Source organism: Rosa rugosa, chromosome 2 (assembly GCF_958449725.1).
Source record: "Rosa rugosa chromosome 2, drRosRugo1.1, whole genome shotgun sequence".
In the NCBI taxonomy this organism is placed as follows: Eukaryota; Viridiplantae; Streptophyta; class Magnoliopsida; order Rosales; family Rosaceae; genus Rosa; species Rosa rugosa.
The window spans coordinates 71489214-71510991 of record NC_084821.1 but is presented as its reverse complement, the minus strand read 5'-3'; the positions used below and the strand labels follow the sequence as shown (position 1 = coordinate 71510991).

The 21778-nt window shown below is 38.5% G+C and overlaps 1 protein-coding gene and 1 long non-coding RNA gene across 3 annotated transcripts; both read right to left on the bottom strand.

Moving 5' to 3' along the window:
- Positions 1-243: 243 nt before the first annotated feature.
- LOC133729929 (uncharacterized) lies at positions 244-10647 on the bottom strand. 2 transcript variants are annotated; one of them, XR_009856553.1, is made up of 4 exons: positions 9367-10647; positions 8534-8608; positions 1437-1511; positions 244-434 (listed from the first exon to the last, which is right to left on the bottom strand). It is a non-coding gene; the product is annotated as an uncharacterized LOC133729929 (long non-coding RNA). The 2 variants fall into 2 exon arrangements; XR_009856554.1 differs by lacking the exons at positions 244-434; positions 1437-1511 and adding an exon at positions 7341-7531.
- Positions 10648-18159: 7512 nt separating this feature from the next.
- Positions 18160-20501, bottom strand: LOC133733589 (uncharacterized). Its single transcript, XM_062161228.1, has 2 exons — positions 19762-20501; positions 18160-18852 (listed from the first exon to the last, which is right to left on the bottom strand). The coding sequence occupies exons 1-2, from the start codon at positions 20054-20056 to the stop codon at positions 18482-18484; spliced, it is 666 nt and encodes a 221-aa protein (XP_062017212.1). The 5' UTR covers positions 20057-20501; the 3' UTR covers positions 18160-18481.
- Between the last annotated feature and the right edge of the window lie 1277 nt (positions 20502-21778).

Sequence of the window (21778 nt, the reverse complement as noted above, 5' to 3'; positions counted from 1 at the left end):
TGAGTAAATCAGATCAGTCGAGCGGAATATGAGATACAAACAGAAACGAAAGGTTAATCAACCAATGACACATAAAGAGTAAAGACCCGAACTACAGAGTACAACTAACAAATAAGAATCAAATTGGGAAAATATGTGATTAGGGAAATCCAAAAAGACTATTGGAATTTTGAATTGCATAAGAACACATTAATAAAACTAGCTAGTATATATTCAAGATGAAAACTGTCACGTCCCGAATTTTAAATACAATTAAAATCCGAAACATGAATTATACAACTTAATAGAATAAACGTCCTGAATTTTTTTCTCACAACAACCACACTTCACACCTCTTAATAATACATCTCACAATTTACAAAGCTGTAAACTGAAACAAAAACTCTAACCCGCACGATCTCCGCCTTGATCTTCCTGACCTGTAGGATTTCCCGCTACACCATTTGAATTTAATAGTGCACCGGGAATTGGCAACAACACAAAACCCGGTAAGCTTTAAAGAAATCTTTAAAGCTCGTATGAGTAAACAAGAAAGAACTGTTGATTTTAAATTACAATTCTTATAACTCAACAACACAACCAACAATCTCAACATCCACGACGCAAACGTCAAACCAATTCAATATCACCACTTTGGTCCTATCTCACAACACTATCACCACTTTGGTCCCATCCCATAACACGTTAGAGCTCTAACTGCCTCGTTACCTCTGACACCTTGGCCTAGGGTCAAGCAACGGCAAAAAATACTTCGGTTAACACTATAACCGTCGCGCTTTGGACATCCCCGTCCTCAGCACCATATACTTCGGTTAATAATAAACCGTCGCGCTTTGGACATCCCCGTCCTCAGCACACAACTTCGGTTAATAATAAACCGTCGCACCTTGGACATCCCCGTCCTCAGTACACAACTTCGGTTAATAATAAACCGTCGCACCTTGGACATCCCCGTCCTCAGTACACAAACACTCCGGTTATCCTTAACCGTCGAACTTCGGACACCTCGTCCTCAGAATCCTACTTTCTCCAACTCTATACATCCTCCAATGTAAATCTTGAATATTAACAAGAACTCATCAATCATGTTCATCACATAAAAATATGGTAAGTCACATGTCAATTCATAATAATTTAATCATCCCAATTCCACACTCTTCAATGTCACACCATTCACCTATAATCACGTAAATATATATATACGTAATTATCCGCTCAGGGATAATCACTAATACCAACTATAGTTCACATGCAATAAAACCGAGAAATTCATTTGTATAGTAAAAATCATTTTACTTACCCATGGACCGTAGTTGATCAAGTCCATATGATTTTAAAACAAATATTTATTTCATAAATATTTTCACGCAATTACGACAAAATAAGGTAATTAAATTTATTCGGTTCGTAATATGAACCACGTGAGGTTTACTCACCTCTAATCCAGCTGCGTCTTCTAAAAAGCCAAATACATCAATCCGAATCGTCCACCAAATCAATCCGTCGATAACCTAATCCAATAATGATCTTAACTTAGCCAACAACTCATAAATGTAATTAAACGACGATCCAACGGTCAGATCTGAATATAATGATGATCCAACGGTCGGATTCAAATTAAACGATGATCCAACGGTCGGATCTGAATTTAATGATGATCCAACGGTCGGATCCTCACGGATCGCCCTTAGGATCATCCTCCAAAATTATCACGAAGATCCAACGGTCAGATCTTCCTGAATCGCCCTTACTAACATCTCCACAAAATTATATGAAAATCCGACGGTCGGATTCTCACGAATCGCCTTCCGAATAACTATTTCTCAATTATACGAAGATCCAACGGTCGGATCTTCGCCCGTGACCTCACAAAGTCATCGGGACAGTCATACGATCAACATACTAAAATTTGAAGTAAAACCGATGGTCTGATCTTCACAGATCGTAAACCGAAGATAAAACGTAAAAACCGTAAATAGTAACGTAAAAACGTAAATCCACTATTTATCAACTTTTTCTAACATGACCATGTTATATATCAAAACGCTCGTAAGGATGCGTAGATCATCACCTAGATAATAAAAACTCAAAATATGGTCGAATACGCCGCCACAAGCGGCGGTCAGTGTGCGGTCAACGGCGGTCAACGCGGCGGTCAACCACCTCCGATGCAAAAGTCGTCAACTACAAACTTGTTCAAAATGACGAGTTGATCCACTTTCATAACTAGCATGAAGTCTGAAAACGAAAGGAAGTGGTCGGAAATTACCTAGAACAGTCGAGGTGGCCGGAAAATTTCCAGAATCCGGCGAAATTTGCAGAATCCGGCAAGGCTTGATTTCGACGTCAAAACTTCAATTTCAGGCTTCGATTCCTTCTAGAGAGTTGTTAAGAAACTCAAGACGAACGCATTGGTTCAAGAATCACAGAAAAATATGGTCTGTAGCTCGAGATATACCGATCGAAAGCTTCGGTGGTCGGAAAATTTGCAGAATTTTGCAGAATCCGGCGAGGGCTCCGATCGACGTAAAAACTTCAATTTCAGGCCTCGATGCCTTCTAGAGAGTTGTTAACAACATCAAGGGGAACCCACTGGAAAAAGAATCAATCAAAACGATGCACTACAGCTCGAGATATCTTGATCGAAAGTCTTCGTGGTCGGATATTTTCCAGAATCCGGCGAGCTTGAATTCCGACGTAAAAACTTCAACCTCAGGCCTCGATCCCTTCTTGAGAGTTGTTAATAATCTCAAGGTGAACTCACCAGGCCAAGAATCACAAGAAAAGGTGGTCTATAACTCGAGAAAATCGGATTCGAAGGTGGTTTTCGAATTAAAGCCGGCCGAGCTCCGACGAACGTGAATCCGGTCACTCCAGGTGCGATCCTTCTAGGATGATGATCAGCATGTTGAGGTGAGTTCAGGGAGCTAAGGATCGTGAGTTTTGGTGGCCGGAATTAGGAGAAAACCGGCGTTGACTGTTTTTGGCTCAAACCTTGCAGCTCCGGTTTGCCGGATTTGAGGCCGTTCCGGGGAAAGTGGTCACGTCCAGTAGCTAGACGACGTCGAGGCGAAGCCGTGGACACCTCGAGAGCGGCTTGAGGTGGCCGGACGGTGGCGCTGCTGGCAGAGGAAGAACGCCCAGAAAGAAGAGAAAAAGGTCGGGGGAGAGGAGAGAGAAGAGAGAAAACCGGGGGAGAAAATAGAAAGAATAGGAAATTTTGGGATTTAAGAAAAATTCCAGAAATTCTCCATATTTATAGAAAAAAAATCCCGATTTTCAAATATTCATAACTTATTCATACAAACTCCGAATATTGCGTTCAACATACGCACGAGATCGTATCGACGAGCTCTACAACTTTCATGAAGAAAGTTTTCCCAAATTCTGTACGTATAAGAAGTCACTTTTTAAGACCCCCTAAATAACGTTCGTTTTCGAAATAAAATCGTTCGAACTAATTCCACAACTCCTTCAAGCTTCGTATTCGTGCCCACGCCTACGAAATCATTTCCAAAATGACATCGGACGTTAATTTGAATTTTTCGGGTATTACAATCTACCCTCCTTAAAGAAATTTCGTCCCGAAATTTAAGCGCAAGTCAATTCCTCTCGATTAAGGTTGACCTAACCATAGAATCTCCATCTTTTCCAAATCTGTAGTAATCTACAGAGCCTCAGCTCTTTGTATAAAAATACATTCCTATGGCCACTAAATCCTTTCATCACAAACGTAAACTCACACAACAACTGCTCAACAACACTCCACATCACATACACAAAATCGTCACATGGATCATCTCATAGATCCTCACATAGATCAACACTTTGTACTGGCATACAAGCACAGTAAACACTCCCACAAAGTGTTTCGCTACTCAATTAGCATCACGGTAAGTCTCTATAGTAAAACTCAAGCATGCACCATTCTACACAACAATAGAGATGCATCACTCAAAACAATTCGTCCCCAAAAGCACGCCAATAAAATATGTTACCCAGTGATGATGACTTGGGCTTGCTCAATCCTTGGGCTAAGCATTAGGGCTGGCCAATTGGGCCGAAGAAACCGAACCATCCACATTTCGAACCGGCCCGAACCAATTTGGGTTTAACATTTGGGCCTACCATTCGGGCCGAACAATTGGGCTTAACATTTGGGCTTACCAATCGGGCCGAACAATTGGGCTTACTATTTGGGCTTACTATTTGGGCCTACCAACTTCCAGCTCGGCTACGGTATGAAATTGTACATACCGTATATAAGTATGTATACCGTACAGACCGTATATACGTATGCATACCGTACAGACCGTATATACGTATGTATGCCGTACATACCGTATATACGTCCGTATATCAAGCATATACGAGATCCAAAAATATTTGTAAGAGGTAAGGTTCGAACTCCCGACCTCGAACACGAAGGTTTTGCTCCCAACCACTGAAGCAAGAGCTGCCTTCATTAATATATGCTCACGTGTTATATTTATTATGTCATAAGCGACATAAATAAAATAACGGGAGAGGCAAGGTTCGAACCTCTGACCTCTTGTACAAGAGCTTTGCTCTTCAACCACTAGAGCACCAGCTGCACTCGTTATTCTCCATGCAACTCCTTTTATTTATTCTATCATAAGCGATAGAATAAAAACAAACTGTCGGTACACTCCACGTGCCACGACACGTCGCTTTCGTGATTTACGGAAAGCAGATCCCTTTCGGCGAAAGCTGTCTGCCACAGCGTCTCGAGATTCGCTCGGTCCCCCTACACGCTCTCCACGCGCCCACAACTTTTCCGTGTTTTTGGGCGACTTTAATCCAACGCGTAGTTTGAATCTCTGAGATCGTCCATCCAACGATGGAGATCTGCTCACCTTGTTCTATAAATAGGTGCATTCGGGGAATGAGACTATTCACACCAAAGAAAAGAAAATTTCCCCAGAGTTTTAGCCATCCTCTCTCAATTCTCTTCTTCCATCCGATAACTCAAATCTCTTCTTCCATTCTCACATTTTCTCAACCCTATCTTGTGCTCTATATAAACCTCCTTTTATCTCCTCCAGATTTTACTCGGTTTTGTCTAAGCGTGCAGTTTCAAATTCCTTCTCCTTCATCATGGTTCGAACCAAGATTACCGCTCGCATGAGCGTCAATCAACGCTGTGTTCTCTCTTTAGAAGAAGAGGGTCGTCAAGCGGCCGCTTGCGCTGGCCTCACTCGTCCTGGAGACCATCGTCCTATACGTGAGCGTAGCCGCAGTCCCCCTCCTCTGCCTCGTCGTTCTCCCAGACTGCATCCCAGCGAGTCCTCTTCCTCCCTAGCTGCTCGTGCTCCTCGGCCTGTGGCCACCCTGGAAAGCTTGTCAGACTCAATTGATGCACTGCGTTCCTCCCTCCGTGATGGTATTATGGTGACGGATTGGCGAGTCACATGTATGATCGATTACATCACTGACATGAACCTCTCTTTGATCCGTTGCCACACCGCAATGAACAAGCTTGCTCAGGAGGTCAATAACATGCAGTGTCATCCTCCTGGGTTTCCTTGCAAGGAAGTTGTTGCGTCACTCCACAAGGACCCTCCTCCTGCGGCTGAAACCAGCAAAAGGGCTGCCACTCGTCCGCGCACCGCTCCTCATGTTCCTTGGGAAGATCTTGACTCAACCAGTAGTGACTCGCAGGACAGTGAAGAGGTCGATGATCAAGTCACCAAACTCAGGGAGGAGATTGCTGAGCTTTCCCAATCAAAGGGGAAGAAGTAAAAACAATTCATCTTTTAGTTATTGTATTTCTTTTTCTGCATTTTAACTTTCGTTGTACAATAACTTTATTTTGCTTTTGACTTGTAATAAGACTGAATGTATGTGGTAGTCTTTTCTTTAAAAACAACCAACAACGCCACCAAGAATCGAACCTTGGTCACCCATTGCTCTTTCAAAATTAGCCAGCTCTGCTGCACTCGTACTTCTAGTAATTCCTTGAAGTTTTCTAGATTAGTCTCCAACCTTACGTAAGACATATCTTGATTCACCAATCAATACTGGTAAAGCACCTAATATCTCACCCTAACTATACCCCCGTTCAAAATCCTATTCTCACAACATCTGTTGCAATGCATTGATAATACAACACTAGCACCCCTAGGGTTGCAAAACAACATTATCACCTCAGCTCATATGTCGACACAATGTCTCTTCACAATCAACCCTATCACAAGGTCGTATAAATTTTTCCATATGTCAAACCATACACAAAATCTATCATAGAGATATATCCCCAATAATCACTCTCAAAACGCAACTGTAAATCAAGTCACACAAAGGTCTAGCTAAAATCAAGGAATAATAAAGCTAAACACTTCCCAAGCTTTGCATACAACTTTTCTTTTCTTAGAATCTCCAGCACACACCATAGATGCTATTGCTACAGGTACCATACTTTTCCTCACATCGATAATAAACTCTACTACCCTCCTTATAGGTAACCTAAGTATCTCCCAAATTACATCACTACACTCAAAAATCAATATAGTCTTGAGAATTCTACCCCATAATCTCTCACACTCCTTTCATCTTGAGTTAGTGAGATCAATTCTCATTCCAACTGCTCATATATTCTCAATTTATACTAATAACTCAATCTCACACAAGATTAGTATAGTTACCTCAAAGCCACTTTAAACACATCACCCATGCCAATTACCAAAACCCCACTAAGACATCTCGTTACAAAACAAGATATCTATTATTTGACATGTACATCTCATCCAAAAACATATGTACGTCCAACTTAAGAAGGCAAACTTTCTATCCATTAATACTCGTATCCACACTAGGTACGTGCATAGGTCCACACCATGCCTTCAACCAAACACTTCAACAATCAAAAGAACCTCATTTCCATAAAACAATTCTCACTGACTCAACAGAGTTAAATCCGAAGGTTTCCATTCCTTAAAGATTATAACTCGCGGCAACTGAACTCATTCTAATACGAACTTCCAAAACAACTTTAAGGTTCAATGTACTACCCCTTTCGAATATCCATCACCTAAGAAGTATAGTATGCTTGGCTAATACACGTATAGCACTTAAAACATGGCATGAGTCAAATACAAGTCCATATTAGCCAAGTCAATACTACATGGAAGGTATTCACGTTCCTAAAACGACCTAGCGGCCTAAACAACTCCCAACACTCACGCATACCCAATGACTTAGCCAATACCGAAGAGCACACGATGGGGATCCGCTGCAGACGGGCCATCACTCGGAAAGTATTGACACATCACCAAATATGCACCTTACGCTCTGATACCAAACTGTCACGTCCCGAATTTTAAATACAATTAAAATCCGAAACATGAATTATACAACTTAATAGAATAAACGTCCTGAATTTTTTTCTCACAACAACCACACTTCACACCTCTTAATAATACATCTCACAATTTACAAAGCTGTAAACTGAAACAAAAACTCTAACCCGCACGATCTCCGCCTTGATCTTCCTGACCTGTAGGATTTCCCGCTACACCATTTGAATTTAATAGTGCACCGGGAATTGGCAACAACACAAAACCCGGTAAGCTTTAAAGAAATCTTTAAAGCTCGTATGAGTAAACAAGAAAGAACTGTTGATTTTAAATTACAATTCTTATAACTCAACAACACAACCAACAATCTCAACATCCACGACGCAAACGTCAAACCAATTCAATATCACCACTTTGGTCCTATCTCACAACACTATCACCACTTTGGTCCCATCCCATAACACGTTAGAGCTCTAACTGCCTCGTTACCTCTGACACCTTGGCCTAGGGTCAAGCAACGGCAAAAAATACTTCGGTTAACACTATAACCGTCGCGCTTTGGACATCCCCGTCCTCAGCACCATATACTTCGGTTAATAATAAACCGTCGCGCTTTGGACATCCCCGTCCTCAGCACACAACTTCGGTTAATAATAAACCGTCGCACCTTGGACATCCCCGTCCTCAGTACACAACTTCGGTTAATAATAAACCGTCGCACCTTGGACATCCCCGTCCTCAGTACACAAACACTCCGGTTATCCTTAACCGTCGAACTTCGGACACCTCGTCCTCAGAATCCTACTTTCTCCAACTCTATACATCCTCCAATGTAAATCTTGAATATTAACAAGAACTCATCAATCATGTTCATCACATAAAAATATGGTAAGTCACATGTCAATTCATAATAATTTAATCATCCCAATTCCACACTCTTCAATGTCACACCATTCACCTATAATCACGTAAATATATATATACGTAATTATCCGCTCAGGGATAATCACTAATACCAACTATAGTTCACATGCAATAAAACCGAGAAATTCATTTGTATAGTAAAAATCATTTTACTTACCCATGGACCGTAGTTGATCAAGTCCATATGATTTTAAAACAAATATTTATTTCATAAATATTTTCACGCAATTACGACAAAATAAGGTAATTAAATTTATTCGGTTCGTAATATGAACCACGTGAGGTTTACTCACCTCTAATCCAGCTGCGTCTTCTAAAAAGCCAAATACATCAATCCGAATCGTCCACCAAATCAATCCGTCGATAACCTAATCCAATAATGATCTTAACTTAGCCAACAACTCATAAATGTAATTAAACGACGATCCAACGGTCAGATCTGAATATAATGATGATCCAACGGTCGGATTCAAATTAAACGATGATCCAACGGTCGGATCTGAATTTAATGATGATCCAACGGTCGGATCCTCACGGATCGCCCTTAGGATCATCCTCCAAAATTATCACGAAGATCCAACGGTCAGATCTTCCTGAATCGCCCTTACTAACATCTCCACAAAATTATATGAAAATCCGACGGTCGGATTCTCACGAATCGCCTTCCGAATAACTATTTCTCAATTATACGAAGATCCAACGGTCGGATCTTCGCCCGTGACCTCACAAAGTCATCGGGACAGTCATACGATCAACATACTAAAATTTGAAGTAAAACCGATGGTCTGATCTTCACAGATCGTAAACCGAAGATAAAACGTAAAAACCGTAAATAGTAACGTAAAAACGTAAATCCACTATTTATCAACTTTTTCTAACATGACCATGTTATATATCAAAACGCTCGTAAGGATGCGTAGATCATCACCTAGATAATAAAAACTCAAAATATGGTCGAATACGCCGCCACAAGCGGCGGTCAGTGTGCGGTCAACGGCGGTCAACGCGGCGGTCAACCACCTCCGATGCAAAAGTCGTCAACTACAAACTTGTTCAAAATGACGAGTTGATCCACTTTCATAACTAGCATGAAGTCTGAAAACGAAAGGAAGTGGTCGGAAATTACCTAGAACAGTCGAGGTGGCCGGAAAATTTCCAGAATCCGGCGAAATTTGCAGAATCCGGCAAGGCTTGATTTCGACGTCAAAACTTCAATTTCAGGCTTCGATTCCTTCTAGAGAGTTGTTAAGAAACTCAAGACGAACGCATTGGTTCAAGAATCACAGAAAAATATGGTCTGTAGCTCGAGATATACCGATCGAAAGCTTCGGTGGTCGGAAAATTTGCAGAATTTTGCAGAATCCGGCGAGGGCTCCGATCGACGTAAAAACTTCAATTTCAGGCCTCAATGCCTTCTAGAGAGTTGTTAACAACATCAAGGGGAACCCACTGGAAAAAGAATCAATCAAAACGATGCACTACAGCTCGAGATATCTTGATCGAAAGTCTTCGTGGTCGGAAATTTTCCAGAATCCGGCGAGCTTGAATTCCGACGTAAAAACTTCAACCTCAGGCCTCGATCCCTTCTTGAGAGTTGTTAATAATCTCAAGGTGAACTCACCAGGCCAAGAATCACAAGAAAAGGTGGTCTATAACTCGAGAAAATCGGATTCGAAGGTGGTTTTCGAATTAAAGCCGGCCGAGCTCCGACGAACGTGAATCCGGTCACTCCAGGTGCGATCCTTCTAGGATGATGATCAGCATGTTGAGGTGAGTTCAGGGAGCTAAGGATCGTGAGTTTTGGTGGCCGGAATTAGGAGAAAACCGGCGTTGACTGTTTTTGGCTCAAACCTTGCAGCTCCGGTTTGCCGGATTTGAGGCCGTTCCGGGGAAAGTGGTCACGTCCAGTAGCTAGACGACGTCGAGGCGAAGCCGTGGACACCTCGAGAGCGGCTTGAGGTGGCCGGACGGTGGCGCTGCTGGCAGAGGAAGAACGCCCAGAAAGAAGAGAAAAAGGTCGGGGGAGAGGAGAGAGAAGAGAGAAAACCGGGGGAGAAAATAGAAAGAATAGGAAATTTTGGGATTTAAGAAAAATTCCAGAAATTCTCCATATTTATAGAAAAAAAATCCCGATTTTCAAATATTCATAACTTATTCATACAAACTCCGAATATTGCGTTCAACATACGCACGAGATCGTATCGACGAGCTCTACAACTTTCATGAAGAAAGTTTTCCCAAATTCTGTACGTATAAGAAGTCACTTTTTAAGACCCCCTAAATAACGTTCGTTTTCGAAATAAAATCGTTCGAACTAATTCCACAACTCCTTCAAGCTTCGTATTCGTGCCCACGCCTACGAAATCATTTCCAAAATGACATCGGACGTTAATTTGAATTTTTCGGGTATTACAAAAACCCTAATTAAATACCCAAATCAAATTGCACATAAAGCAAAAAAAAAAAAAAAAAAAGAAATACCAAGGTCTGTGTAACCTACCCACCCAGCAAATCTATCATCATCAAACACCATCAAAGTTGAATCACAGACCAAAAAATTTCTGAGAAAGTTACTCTTACTCTAATTAGAAAAGCAATGAGAAAAGTAAATAAAAATTACCACTGAAAAGTAAATCAAGACAGTTGCTAGGCGTCTGGATCATCCTAACAAAGTTCACAAGGAAGAACAATCCCAAAACGATATTCTCTGCATTGAGCCAATCTCTTCCCTTGATCGCATCCAGGCACTTCATCACTGCCTTCTTCAAAGCTATTGAAGCCGAAAATGCAAGCATCGATCTTATCACTCATTAAAACAAATCTTATCACTCATTAAAACAACATTGGGTTTTTTATGTACAAGCTTCTGTATTAGTGTGTATATATCCACTTAGGACTTGAGCCTTAGGGAAAGTTTGTTGCTTGACGGCTAAGTAACTCGGCTAAAAGAATGGAGCTGACTGGCGGGGGTTGGTTTTTTGCCTTCTCGATTGATTAGGGTCAGGGGATTAGGGTATTCTAAAAAAAAAAGGGTGAGGAGATTAGGTCTGCTTATCTATTGGGTACATGCATGTTCTTGTGGACTAATAGATGTTTCGGGCCTTGGGCCCCACTAAGTATTTAGGCAAAAATATGTGAAAGAAACTCGCTTCAATGGTGTTGTAACTTATAAACTGATACAATGTTAACCGAGGCACGTTCCAACATCTAAAATCGGTTTTTAAGTTCATCATGTTTGTTCACCCATGTTTTGAGTCAAATATAATTTTCAATAAAATAACTAGACATAGTTTCACTAACCACACCAGATAAAATCTTCTATCTTTCATACTAGTTATTTCTATTAAAGAAGACGGTAAAGCAAGCTTTTGACAATGAAGAGGACAAACAACGCTTGTAATTGAGGCAAGTTCGTCCCTCATCCTTTAGAAAACGCATGCAGTGATCATACCATCCTTGGTTAGCAACATAAGGACATTGGATTTTGAACCTCATAGACGGCACTACCCCACTACGTGTATAGCGATTTTCATCATTCAACTTCTGCTTTCTACATGAGATCCGATGTACAAAAATGTAACAAGTACATATATATATATATATATATATATATATATATATATCTTAGACTCCCATACAATCAAAACAATTTCCTATGAATATTTATTGCTATCTCAATGTGACAATCTCCAGGGTAACGACCTCAATTGATTTTTCAGAGTTTCGTTACCATCAAGTAGGCGATCAAACTCAGCAAGGGACCCTTCTAATTGATTCTTCTGATTAAAACTATTGACTCTTGCAGCATTAAGTATATATTCTCGTTCTTTGAGTCTTACAACTGATGTAGCATCCTCTTTTGTCTCTCTCTCACGTTCAAAATCTAGTTGTTCGAGTCTCGAGCCAAGAACATTAGTCTCGTTTGCCTTTGTCTCAAGTTCGGATTCTAGCTGTTTCACTCTTGTTCCCAGTATGGTAATCTCTTTTGTCTTTGACTCCAGTTGTGACTCTAGCTGTTTGATTTTTCTGCACAATGTAGTCGCCTCTTTCGTTTTTGTCCCGAGTTCAGATTCTTGCTGTTTAATTCTCTTGCACAATGTAATCGTCTCTCTTGCCCTTGTCCCAAGTTCAGATTCTAGGTCGTTGACTCTTGCACGCACTAAGCCCAATTGGTTTTTTAAACATTGATTTTCTTCAAGTAATTTTTTACTTTGAGCAATAGTATTAGCCTCTGCATCATTAACTTCTTTTCTTTCTGATTCTAGCTGTTTGATCCTTTTATCCGCCATACACAACTCTTTTCTTCGTACACAAAGCTCTCCAACATAGTGTTGTAGCCTGTCGATCATAATAGCGAGGAATAAGATGACCCCTGCAAGTCAAGTAGGCAAATCAAACGAGTTTAGGGTTTACGGTATTAATATTTCTTGCTAGCTTTCAGTGAAACAGAAATAAGGGAATTTAATTAATTAAATGAATATTACCTGTGAGAGTTGCTTCAAAAAGGTGGTTCTGGTCCGTATTCGGGATCAACACAATGTTGTAAAAACGAGGCATGATCATCAGCAAGAAGATGGACAAGAGAAGTAAGATGACTACTCTTGCGAAGGTCTTCATAAACACATCCCGTACGTTTATCACCACCTCCATCAATGTGGTCTCGAACAACAGTATCACCATGATCAGAGTGATCTCTAAGAATATGAAAGAAAATAATAGCTGAATCATCACTGTTATGCGTGTAGAAGTTGCAATTGAGCCGGAAATCAAAGGGAACCGTGTAGGTTTTTTATTGAATGGTATGAATATTTTGATTGGGTCTCAAGAAACTCCAAGAATTGGAGAGCTTAAGGAGGCTATAAATATATAGGGAATTTATATTTAAAAAAAATATATTAAAAATTCCTCATTCAATTTGATTTCAGCAGCTTGCTTCCCAAAAAGAAGCCCACAGTGTCCCACGGATTTATGGATTTGCCATAATAGGATGGCATTGTTGTAGTTAAATAAACATTCCAGGACATTAACGAAACAAAAGCATCTTTTGGTTAAATTGTGGGGCGATGAGCTAGCGGATATACACGCTTTATTTCCAAAAGACCCTTAATATGACCGATTGAATTACAGCATGCCATTACTTAATATGGCGCGACGGCGTTCTTGTAATTAAGGTCCAACTACCGAGGACATTAACGAGACAATAGTATTGTTCATACCCGCGTCTAATTTGGGCTCCTCTAACCCAAATCCAAAGAGACTTGAAACAAATCAACTCAAAAAGAAAGAAAGAGTTGTTTATCAAAACAAGAAACCAAATTCTGTGTCAAGCAACCCAAAATCCCAAAAATCACATTTCCGAATTACACAATCCATCCAATTCCATTTTAAACAACAACTTTTTAAGATATTACAGACTAGAATATATTCCTAAGATAATCTCATGAATTTGTGATAACCATGTTCCCTCTCTTTTCTATATCATCGACCCCACACTACTCTTGCGTTGACAAGAACACCCAAACAATGAACTAATAACGAGAACAATGTACAAGAATATATTGAAGTATCTTACATGGTGTGGGATTTCCTATAAATTTTTCTTGCTACCTGAATGAGACAATCTCCAATCACATACCCGCAATTGGTTTTTAACAAATTCATTCTCCTCAAGCAAACGATTATACTCATAAAGAAGCCCGTCACATTGTTTCCTTAGAGCAATACTATTGGCTTCTGCAGCACCAACGTCTTTTTTCTTCGTCTCAAGTTCAGATTCAAGTTGTTTGAGCCTTGTGTCTAATAGAATCCTCTCTTTGGTCTCTTTCTCATGTCTAGAGACTAGGGTTCTGAGTCTTGTGGTCGCTACAGTCTTCTCTTTCAACTCCTTCTCAAGTTGTGATTCTACTTGTCTGAGCCTTCTGCGCAATGTAGTCGTTTCATACAACGTCGTTTCAACCTCTGGCTGTTTTCTTGTGTTCACCTTTCTTTGACTACTAAGTTCTTTTTTATAGTTGTGTACTTTGTCTATCAAGAGAACTAGGAATGCCAAGAAACCTGTAAGTTGGAAAATCAAATGAGCTAACATATATATGGATAACATGCAATGTCAGACAAAACACTAAAATAATCCATCAATTTAATACATTCGGATGTCTAAATTATGGTCAAGTAGATTGCAAAAAATGAAGACAATTTACAAATTGAAGCGTTCTAAATATGAAGGTGTAATTTAAGAGGAGATCGATTCCACTATTTGAATTTAGAGGATTAGACTCGGTGCAAAACTAGGTCAATTTGCAAGGCTTTGCAAACCATAAGAGCATTTTTATCGCTTAGCCCAACCATAAGGGCACATTAAAGGGAACAATTAATCCTAACAGTTCAATAGGTATTGTTCAAAAAAAAAAAAAAAAAAAAAAATTTGTAGGTAAGGGTAAAACTAGTTGCACCAAATCCAAAAGATTATGAAAACAAAGCATTACCCATGAGAGTGAGTTCAAAGAGATAGTCGTGGATCTTCTGGATCATCATAACATTGTAAACGCAGGACATGATCATCAGTAAGACGAGGAACATGAGAAGCAGCAACACCTTTCTCAAAGTCGCCATCGCCGCATGTGACTTGACCGGACCGCTTACAACTGATGGGGTCTGATCATACAACATGATCATGACCACAGTGACCCCTACGAATATGAAAGAAAACAGCACCTGAATCGCTGTCATTGTGCTTGAGTTGTGAAAAAGAGATATTGAAACCGGAAAATAAGAAACACACTTAGGCCCCGTTTGTTAACCAAGATTTGAATGTGAAATAGTTTCCCATTCCATTAAATTGTCGTGTTTGGTTAAGTCATAAGTCTGGAAAGGAAAGTAAAATAAATGATTTAACTGGAGTTCAATTCCATAAAAGAGGCGGAATAGAAATACCATCTAGGGTGTGGTATTTCAATTCCATTGAGTCATTCACTCAATGGAATTGAAAATTTACTCGTTTAGCCCCTCATAAAATCTGGTCAATTAATAATTCATATCTCCACTAATTCATTTTTAATCTTCCATATTTAATTTGATTGGACATTATTGGAAAATCATTAACAAATTAATTCTCTCAAACCATTTTCCAATCTCAAGTCTTGAATCCTTCCAAACACCACAAATGGAAATGCTAAATCAATTCCATTCCATCATTGAAAGGAAAATTAGTACATTCCTTTTCCCACTGTAACATTCCAGACAACCAAACGGGGCCTTAAGGGAAATAAAGACCCATGTATACATACAATCGCTCTGATACCATAAACAGAATTGTGGTGTAGAATACTTCTTTGTATATCAACTTTGGCATATATATACAACTACTGTACGTTCTGATATCCTCACATCTAGGAGCTAATCTAGAAGCTATTCTAGGTAAGCATAACAAAGATGATAGATACAGAAGATTACATAAGATTATCTACTCAATACAAGATAATTACGGAATCAGTTGGGATCCTTTCCTTCAATATATACACATAGGCCTGAGTCCAATCAAAGTAAGGAGTACTCCTGAGCACTAACATTTTTCAGAAAAATTCCCTATAGCCTCATGAATAAACCCGAGTCCAGTCAATACTACGAGTCTGAACATAAAAGGATAGTCGATAAAACTAGGGTGAGGCTATTGCCACCCTATAATTTTCTTTGTTCACCCTACTTGCTCATTACACCCTACATTTTAATTTCAATTATTAGATTTACTTATCCAACCCATTTCTCTTTCCAGGAATATCCTCCATCATATGACATATCAAATTAAAAAAGAAATTTTGTTTAACGAAAATTTCTCATTTAATTTATATCAATTAAAAAGACGTCTTAAAATATATTAAAGTTTCCTAATAAAATCATAATTTGATTTACTTCCATTTTTTTTTCATTCAATTTCAATGTTCGTTTATTTCAATCCATATTAAAAAATTAGTAAGTGCTACTATGAGCAATGAAAAAAAGATTGATTTTTTTTTTTTTGTGTTTTAAATTTTTTACTTTCGGTGTTTATAAAGGTATTATAAAGATTTTGATGAAGTTAACACTAGTGGTTTTGTGAATTAAATAACGAATTAACGATGCGGAGGCAACAAAAAGATAAAAAAAGAAAATTGTAATAAATTGAAATTTGGATGGAGAAGATGAAGATTAATGTTATCAGAAGAGAAATTAAGTAGTTTTGTATTTAATTAGTTATGTATTTAGTTTTCCTTAAAGATTTAAATTTTAGAAAATTAGTGTACTTATTAGTCATTTTGCATTTGGGTAATATAGTCTTTCAATAATTCAAATATTTGTAGGGTGAACAAAGAAAATGGTAGGGTGGCAATAGTCGCACCCTAAAACTATCCCAACTAGGACTCATGAAGAGGACAGGCCAGGGGAGAAAAAGTGTGTTTATGATTATCATTCTGATCAATTAAATCAAATTTTCACTTTAATGCGGGAAAGGAATTAAGGGCAAATAATAATAATAATAATAAAAATTTGGGCTATGACACTGAATGAAGCCAGAAATCTGGTTGAGGATTCCACGACAGTTTTGAGTCTTGACTGATAAAGTAATCTGAAGTTCACATCCAAAATTAATTGACAATGAATGGAGTGGGCCAAACTCTTATAAACACATAGGTAATGTCTCATTTTTCTCATGTGGGATCTATATATTCTCAATACGCCCCTGCACGTATGGCGAATTTTCAAGTCATACACGTGGACAACTATGGGTGTCATGGAGTCCGTGTGGCCGTGAGGCACAAGTGGGATGACCCGCTTTAATACTATGAAGAGAATCAAACAGCTGTTAAGCAAGGAGTCTAAATGAATATGACTTTTTTTTTTTTTTTTTGTAGATAAATGAAAAATTTCTTGTAGGAGCAGAGGGAGTGAGAGAGCAAATGAACTGAGGAATGTGGTCACTATTCTCCAAACAACAATTTAAGCGTAATGGAAGGAAGTTATGGAGGAAAACGGTTGTTGGGATCCTAATCAAGAAACATGGTGCTTCTGCCATGATAATTGAGAATGAAAAACTAAAGTGAAAAATGAAAGATTTTAGCTTGAGCACATAACAGGAATTGATAATTGAGAATGAAAAACTAAAGTGAAAAACGAAAGAATAGGAATCCAACCAGAAGGACTAGGAATCCAGATATGATTTTCAAGGCCAGGGATGTTCTTAAATTGTTGTCACTCGGTGCTCCGGCTGTTGAGGCCATTTATAAGAATACTGGAAAACGATAGGCAAATGGAGATCATCAAGATTGGGGCTCAGTAAGGTGGGTTGTGCTCGAAACTTGGGATCAAGAAGAAGCAATACATTAAACGGCATAAACTTCTTCATTTAGAGGTACGGGCAATATCAGACCTCGTGGGCAGTTTGGTCTCACTTAAGGGAGACATTTTTATTGCTGTGAGCTCAATTCTAGGATTGAAGGTACTCAGAAAGCTTGTGGAAGACTGCATTGCTCATAAAATTCGCCCTTCTGGGATTCTCAAGTGATGCCAGGCATTCTGCCTCTGAATCCCGCTCCAATTCATATTAAGCTTAGTTCATAAACCTCATGAGCATGCCTTTGAAGTTTGAACAGATTGAAAGGTTCCGAAATTATGAATTTTCATCTTTTCTAGTAACTGGAAAACAGAGACGTTCATCTTTCCTATTAATAAAAATCATCAGTGTTTTTACCTTGTTCTAATTGGAAGCTTTGTAACTATAGTCATACACTGTATGCTGTACTCTGTTTAACCAGAACGCTGCTACTAACCAAAGTGTATGCAATCAAAACAATTTATCCAAAATCATTCATTACCAAGCAACATTTATTTGTATCTCTTCCCCTAAATCCAAAATAGTTACACGCTACTTGCAAGAAAATCGACCATATTTGCAAAAGACAAAAAAGAATCTAGTGAAAACTCTGATATTAGTTTATTACCTTCAAACTGTATCATCATTTTTCAAGACAAAATTGCTTCATTCTACTTCAACAATCAACTTCTTTTTAACAACAAGTAATAAACCTACTTACTTTGTTTCCTTTTTTCCTTTTCACTTCTCTTTTTCTATCCCATTTTTTCCACACTGACGATGTATATATGACAACAATGTAATAAATAAATCCATCCTGAAACTCCCAAACATCTAGTATATGAAGAATAAGAAATCTGAAGAAATAAATAAAAATTCTCAAAAGATGGCCAATTCCTTATGAATCTTTCTTGCTACCTGAATGTGCCAACGACTGCAATTGGTTCTTTAAATTTTGGTTTTCTTCAACTAAACGATCATACTCGAGAAGGAAGCCTTCAGATTGTTTCCTTAGAGTAACAACATTGGCTTCTGCAGCATGAGCTTCTTTCGTCTTTGTCTCAATGTCAGATTCTAGTTGTTTGAGTCTTGAGCGCGATGTATTCATCTCATTCTCCAAGGCCTTGATCTCGTCCAAACCACCAGCTTTCCCATCCTCAGATCCTCGGCTCTGTTTCTTTATGGCCTCCATGGTCTTTCTTCGTACACGAAGCTCTCTAATGTAGTGGTGTATTCTGTCTATCATAAGGACAAGGAATAAGAAGAACCCTGCAGCAAATGGTAACTCAAATGGGTGAATCAGTGGCTAACAAGAATATCAGCGAGCAGTATCAGATACCAACTGTTAACTCAATAAACATTAACATGAAACACTACTGAAATGAAGAAAACTGGTGACTAAAAAGAATAACAAATGAAGACAGCAATGCAAGCTGTCAGACAGGATGGAAAGAGATAGACAGTGCAGAAAAAAACAAAGAAGTCAACAAACATTAGTTACAAGTACAAGAAACTCGCATATATTTTGTTTCCTTAACTGGTTGCATGTTATATCAAAGTATCAAACCATTTACTGATGGCACAATGAAAACTGAAAATGCATTGTTGACAAACATAAGGCATGCAAGAGTCTAAGCACATTTCTAACCCTTCCACCGAGTTTAAAAGAAGAGTATGATTTGCTACTCTAAAGGGTTGTGTGGTGGTAAATAGGCTAATGACATGATTGGCATCACAGTCTTAACATGCACATCTCATATTTCACCATCCAGTACGTGAAACAAAATGGTGCCCTTAGTGCTCTGACTCTGTATCATCAAACTAAATAGTGTTCGGATAATTGAAGTTTTCGTATCCAATCATCTGGTGACCATTGTGGAATTTGAAGCTGTCTGAGTGCATATGATTGTGAACAGACAGTAAACATAATAAATATGAAACCACCAACACAGCAATTCAGATTCAATCATATTCCTATAGCAACAAAACGAGCTAAAATGTCACCGACTCAACACGATCCAGAAAACAAATCAATTTTCACTTCCAAGTTAATATCATCAATATCAAAGTTACATTCTTTAACATCCATATCATTCCCAAACACATCAAAGCAATCAAATTTCAATACCAAATGAGCCCAAATGTCACCAATTCCAAAAACTAAAATTACCAACGTACCCATTAAAGTGACTTCAAGGAGGTGCTTGAACATGAGGATCTGATCCGTGGGACTAAGAATCCCTACCGCATCGGTTCCAGTCATCCCACTCTTCTTGATCGTCATCACACCGTAGAGGCTGGTCAACAACACCACAAACACCGTTCCCGCCACCGTCTTCACCACCACAGGCCCACGTCCTCGCTTGATCTGATCCAGGCCCATTATCACAAGCTTCCTCAATGGGGTCTTGAACAAACACGCCAGAATCAGAGCCATCTCTGAGATGATCACTATGAACAGTAGCTGAATCATCTTGAACAAAAGCAAGAGTTGTATCAATGTTTGTGTCTCAAAGCTGAAAGCTTTGCAATCAGAATGACAAAACTGTTTGTGGGTTTTTGATGTTCAAGGATGGACTGTACGGATTCCACGGAATTAATCAAAGAGATGGAGTGTGATGAAAGAAAAGAGAAAACAACTAAGCCTCCATGTTCTTTTTTAGATGAACAAAGTGATGTGGTGGTGGTGCTATAGTAATTGTGATGATAAGTAAGGATAATAGTAGTAATACTATCTTATCGTTTATATTAAAGCCCCTCCCAGTTGCCATTTGGAGTCATCATGTAGACCACGTTAGGCCAGGTCTAGATCTCTGATCTTTCTTCTTCTTCTTCTTTCTTCTGCTTTTTTATTTACTGGATCACTTTTCACACATTAGTTGGTGTGGGTAACCCAGAACCATCATAAAGGCGCAGTTGGCAAGCAAAGAAAGCACTAATGCTTTCGGCCTTTTAGAGATGCATGTGTCACTGGTAGTAGAATATGCATAGGTTGGTGACAGAATTACCATCTTTTTATAGGTACACCCTTTTAAATGTACACGCTTATTATCATTAAGTTTCTTACAGGCTTGGATTGAGACTACTAATTTGGGGAATGAGTATGATTGGCGTTTTAGAGCTATAATTGGCACCAAGGAAAAACACAATAACCAAAAGTAAGATCATGCAAAGTAATACAATATTATTAATATAACGTGGTTATACACATGTTTTCAAAGGAGACTTGCGGATGTTTTTTGTTTTAAAATTTTTAATAGGCTCATTTTCTAAACTAAATACACATTTTTCTCATATATTTTCATCTTCTTTAGTTCAAGCATTTCAACGAATTTTGATCCTAACATATAGTTTAAGTTTCTTTTTAATTCTCAAGTATTGAAAATAAAATATCATATGATAAATAACAATGTTGAATATATTATTTCTATTGCAATTTCGGAATTTTAGTCCAAGAATAAGTCTAATAATCTTGGTTGAACTTTTGCTGATGATGTTGACAATGAGTAGCGTGTATTCTTATGTGCAAAAGTAAAAATATGTAGTCAAAACCTAAAATCCGTACCTTTTTTCTTAGGTGCGGATATCCGCACCTGAGCAAAGTTATATATATATATATTGTTCAACAATAAGTGAAATTTAAGGCTTGTGACGAATATACAATTTCTCTGATTCAAAAAGTGTTAAGGTTTTCTCATGCATTTATAGTTTATTGTCATGTTAGGATCATCAAATACACTTTACATGCCATTCAAGTTAGAAAAAATGAAATGTGTGCCGATAACAAATTATCCGTCACGATAATTATAGTAGAGATTCCCATGTACATATAGCCTACTTTTTAGGTCAGGATACATATAACCTACTTATTCTCATGAATTAATTCACTTGCTTGCACATAGGAAAGGTAGCAAAACAAGAATTAAGATTTAGTATATCACCCAACAGCAGATATTTGTCTTTCAAACCATGAAAAACATAATCATACATTCATACTTTAGAAGTGTAATGGGAAACTATGAAAAACATAATCATACTTTAGACTTTAGAGGTGTAATGGGAATAGTACTAGTGGCATGCCATGACATGTCAAAAAGGTCAAATTTTATTAACACCTTGTCATTTTATTGAAATTCTCTTGTACCAGAATTTTATCATTGGTAAATCAATAATTTTAGAAGTTGCACCAAGTGAC

What these genes read in the sequence shown, in the direction of transcription:
- LOC133733589 (XM_062161228.1), bottom strand. Translation starts at nt 20,056, where the DNA reads ATGATTCAGCTACTGTTCATAGTGATCATCTCAGAGATGGCTCTGATT. An exon ending in CCTTGAAGTCACTTTAATGG is followed by an intron (nt 18,853 to 19,761) that starts GTACGTTGGTAA and finishes CATTTGCTGCAG; the next exon opens with GGTTCTTCTTATTCCTTGTC.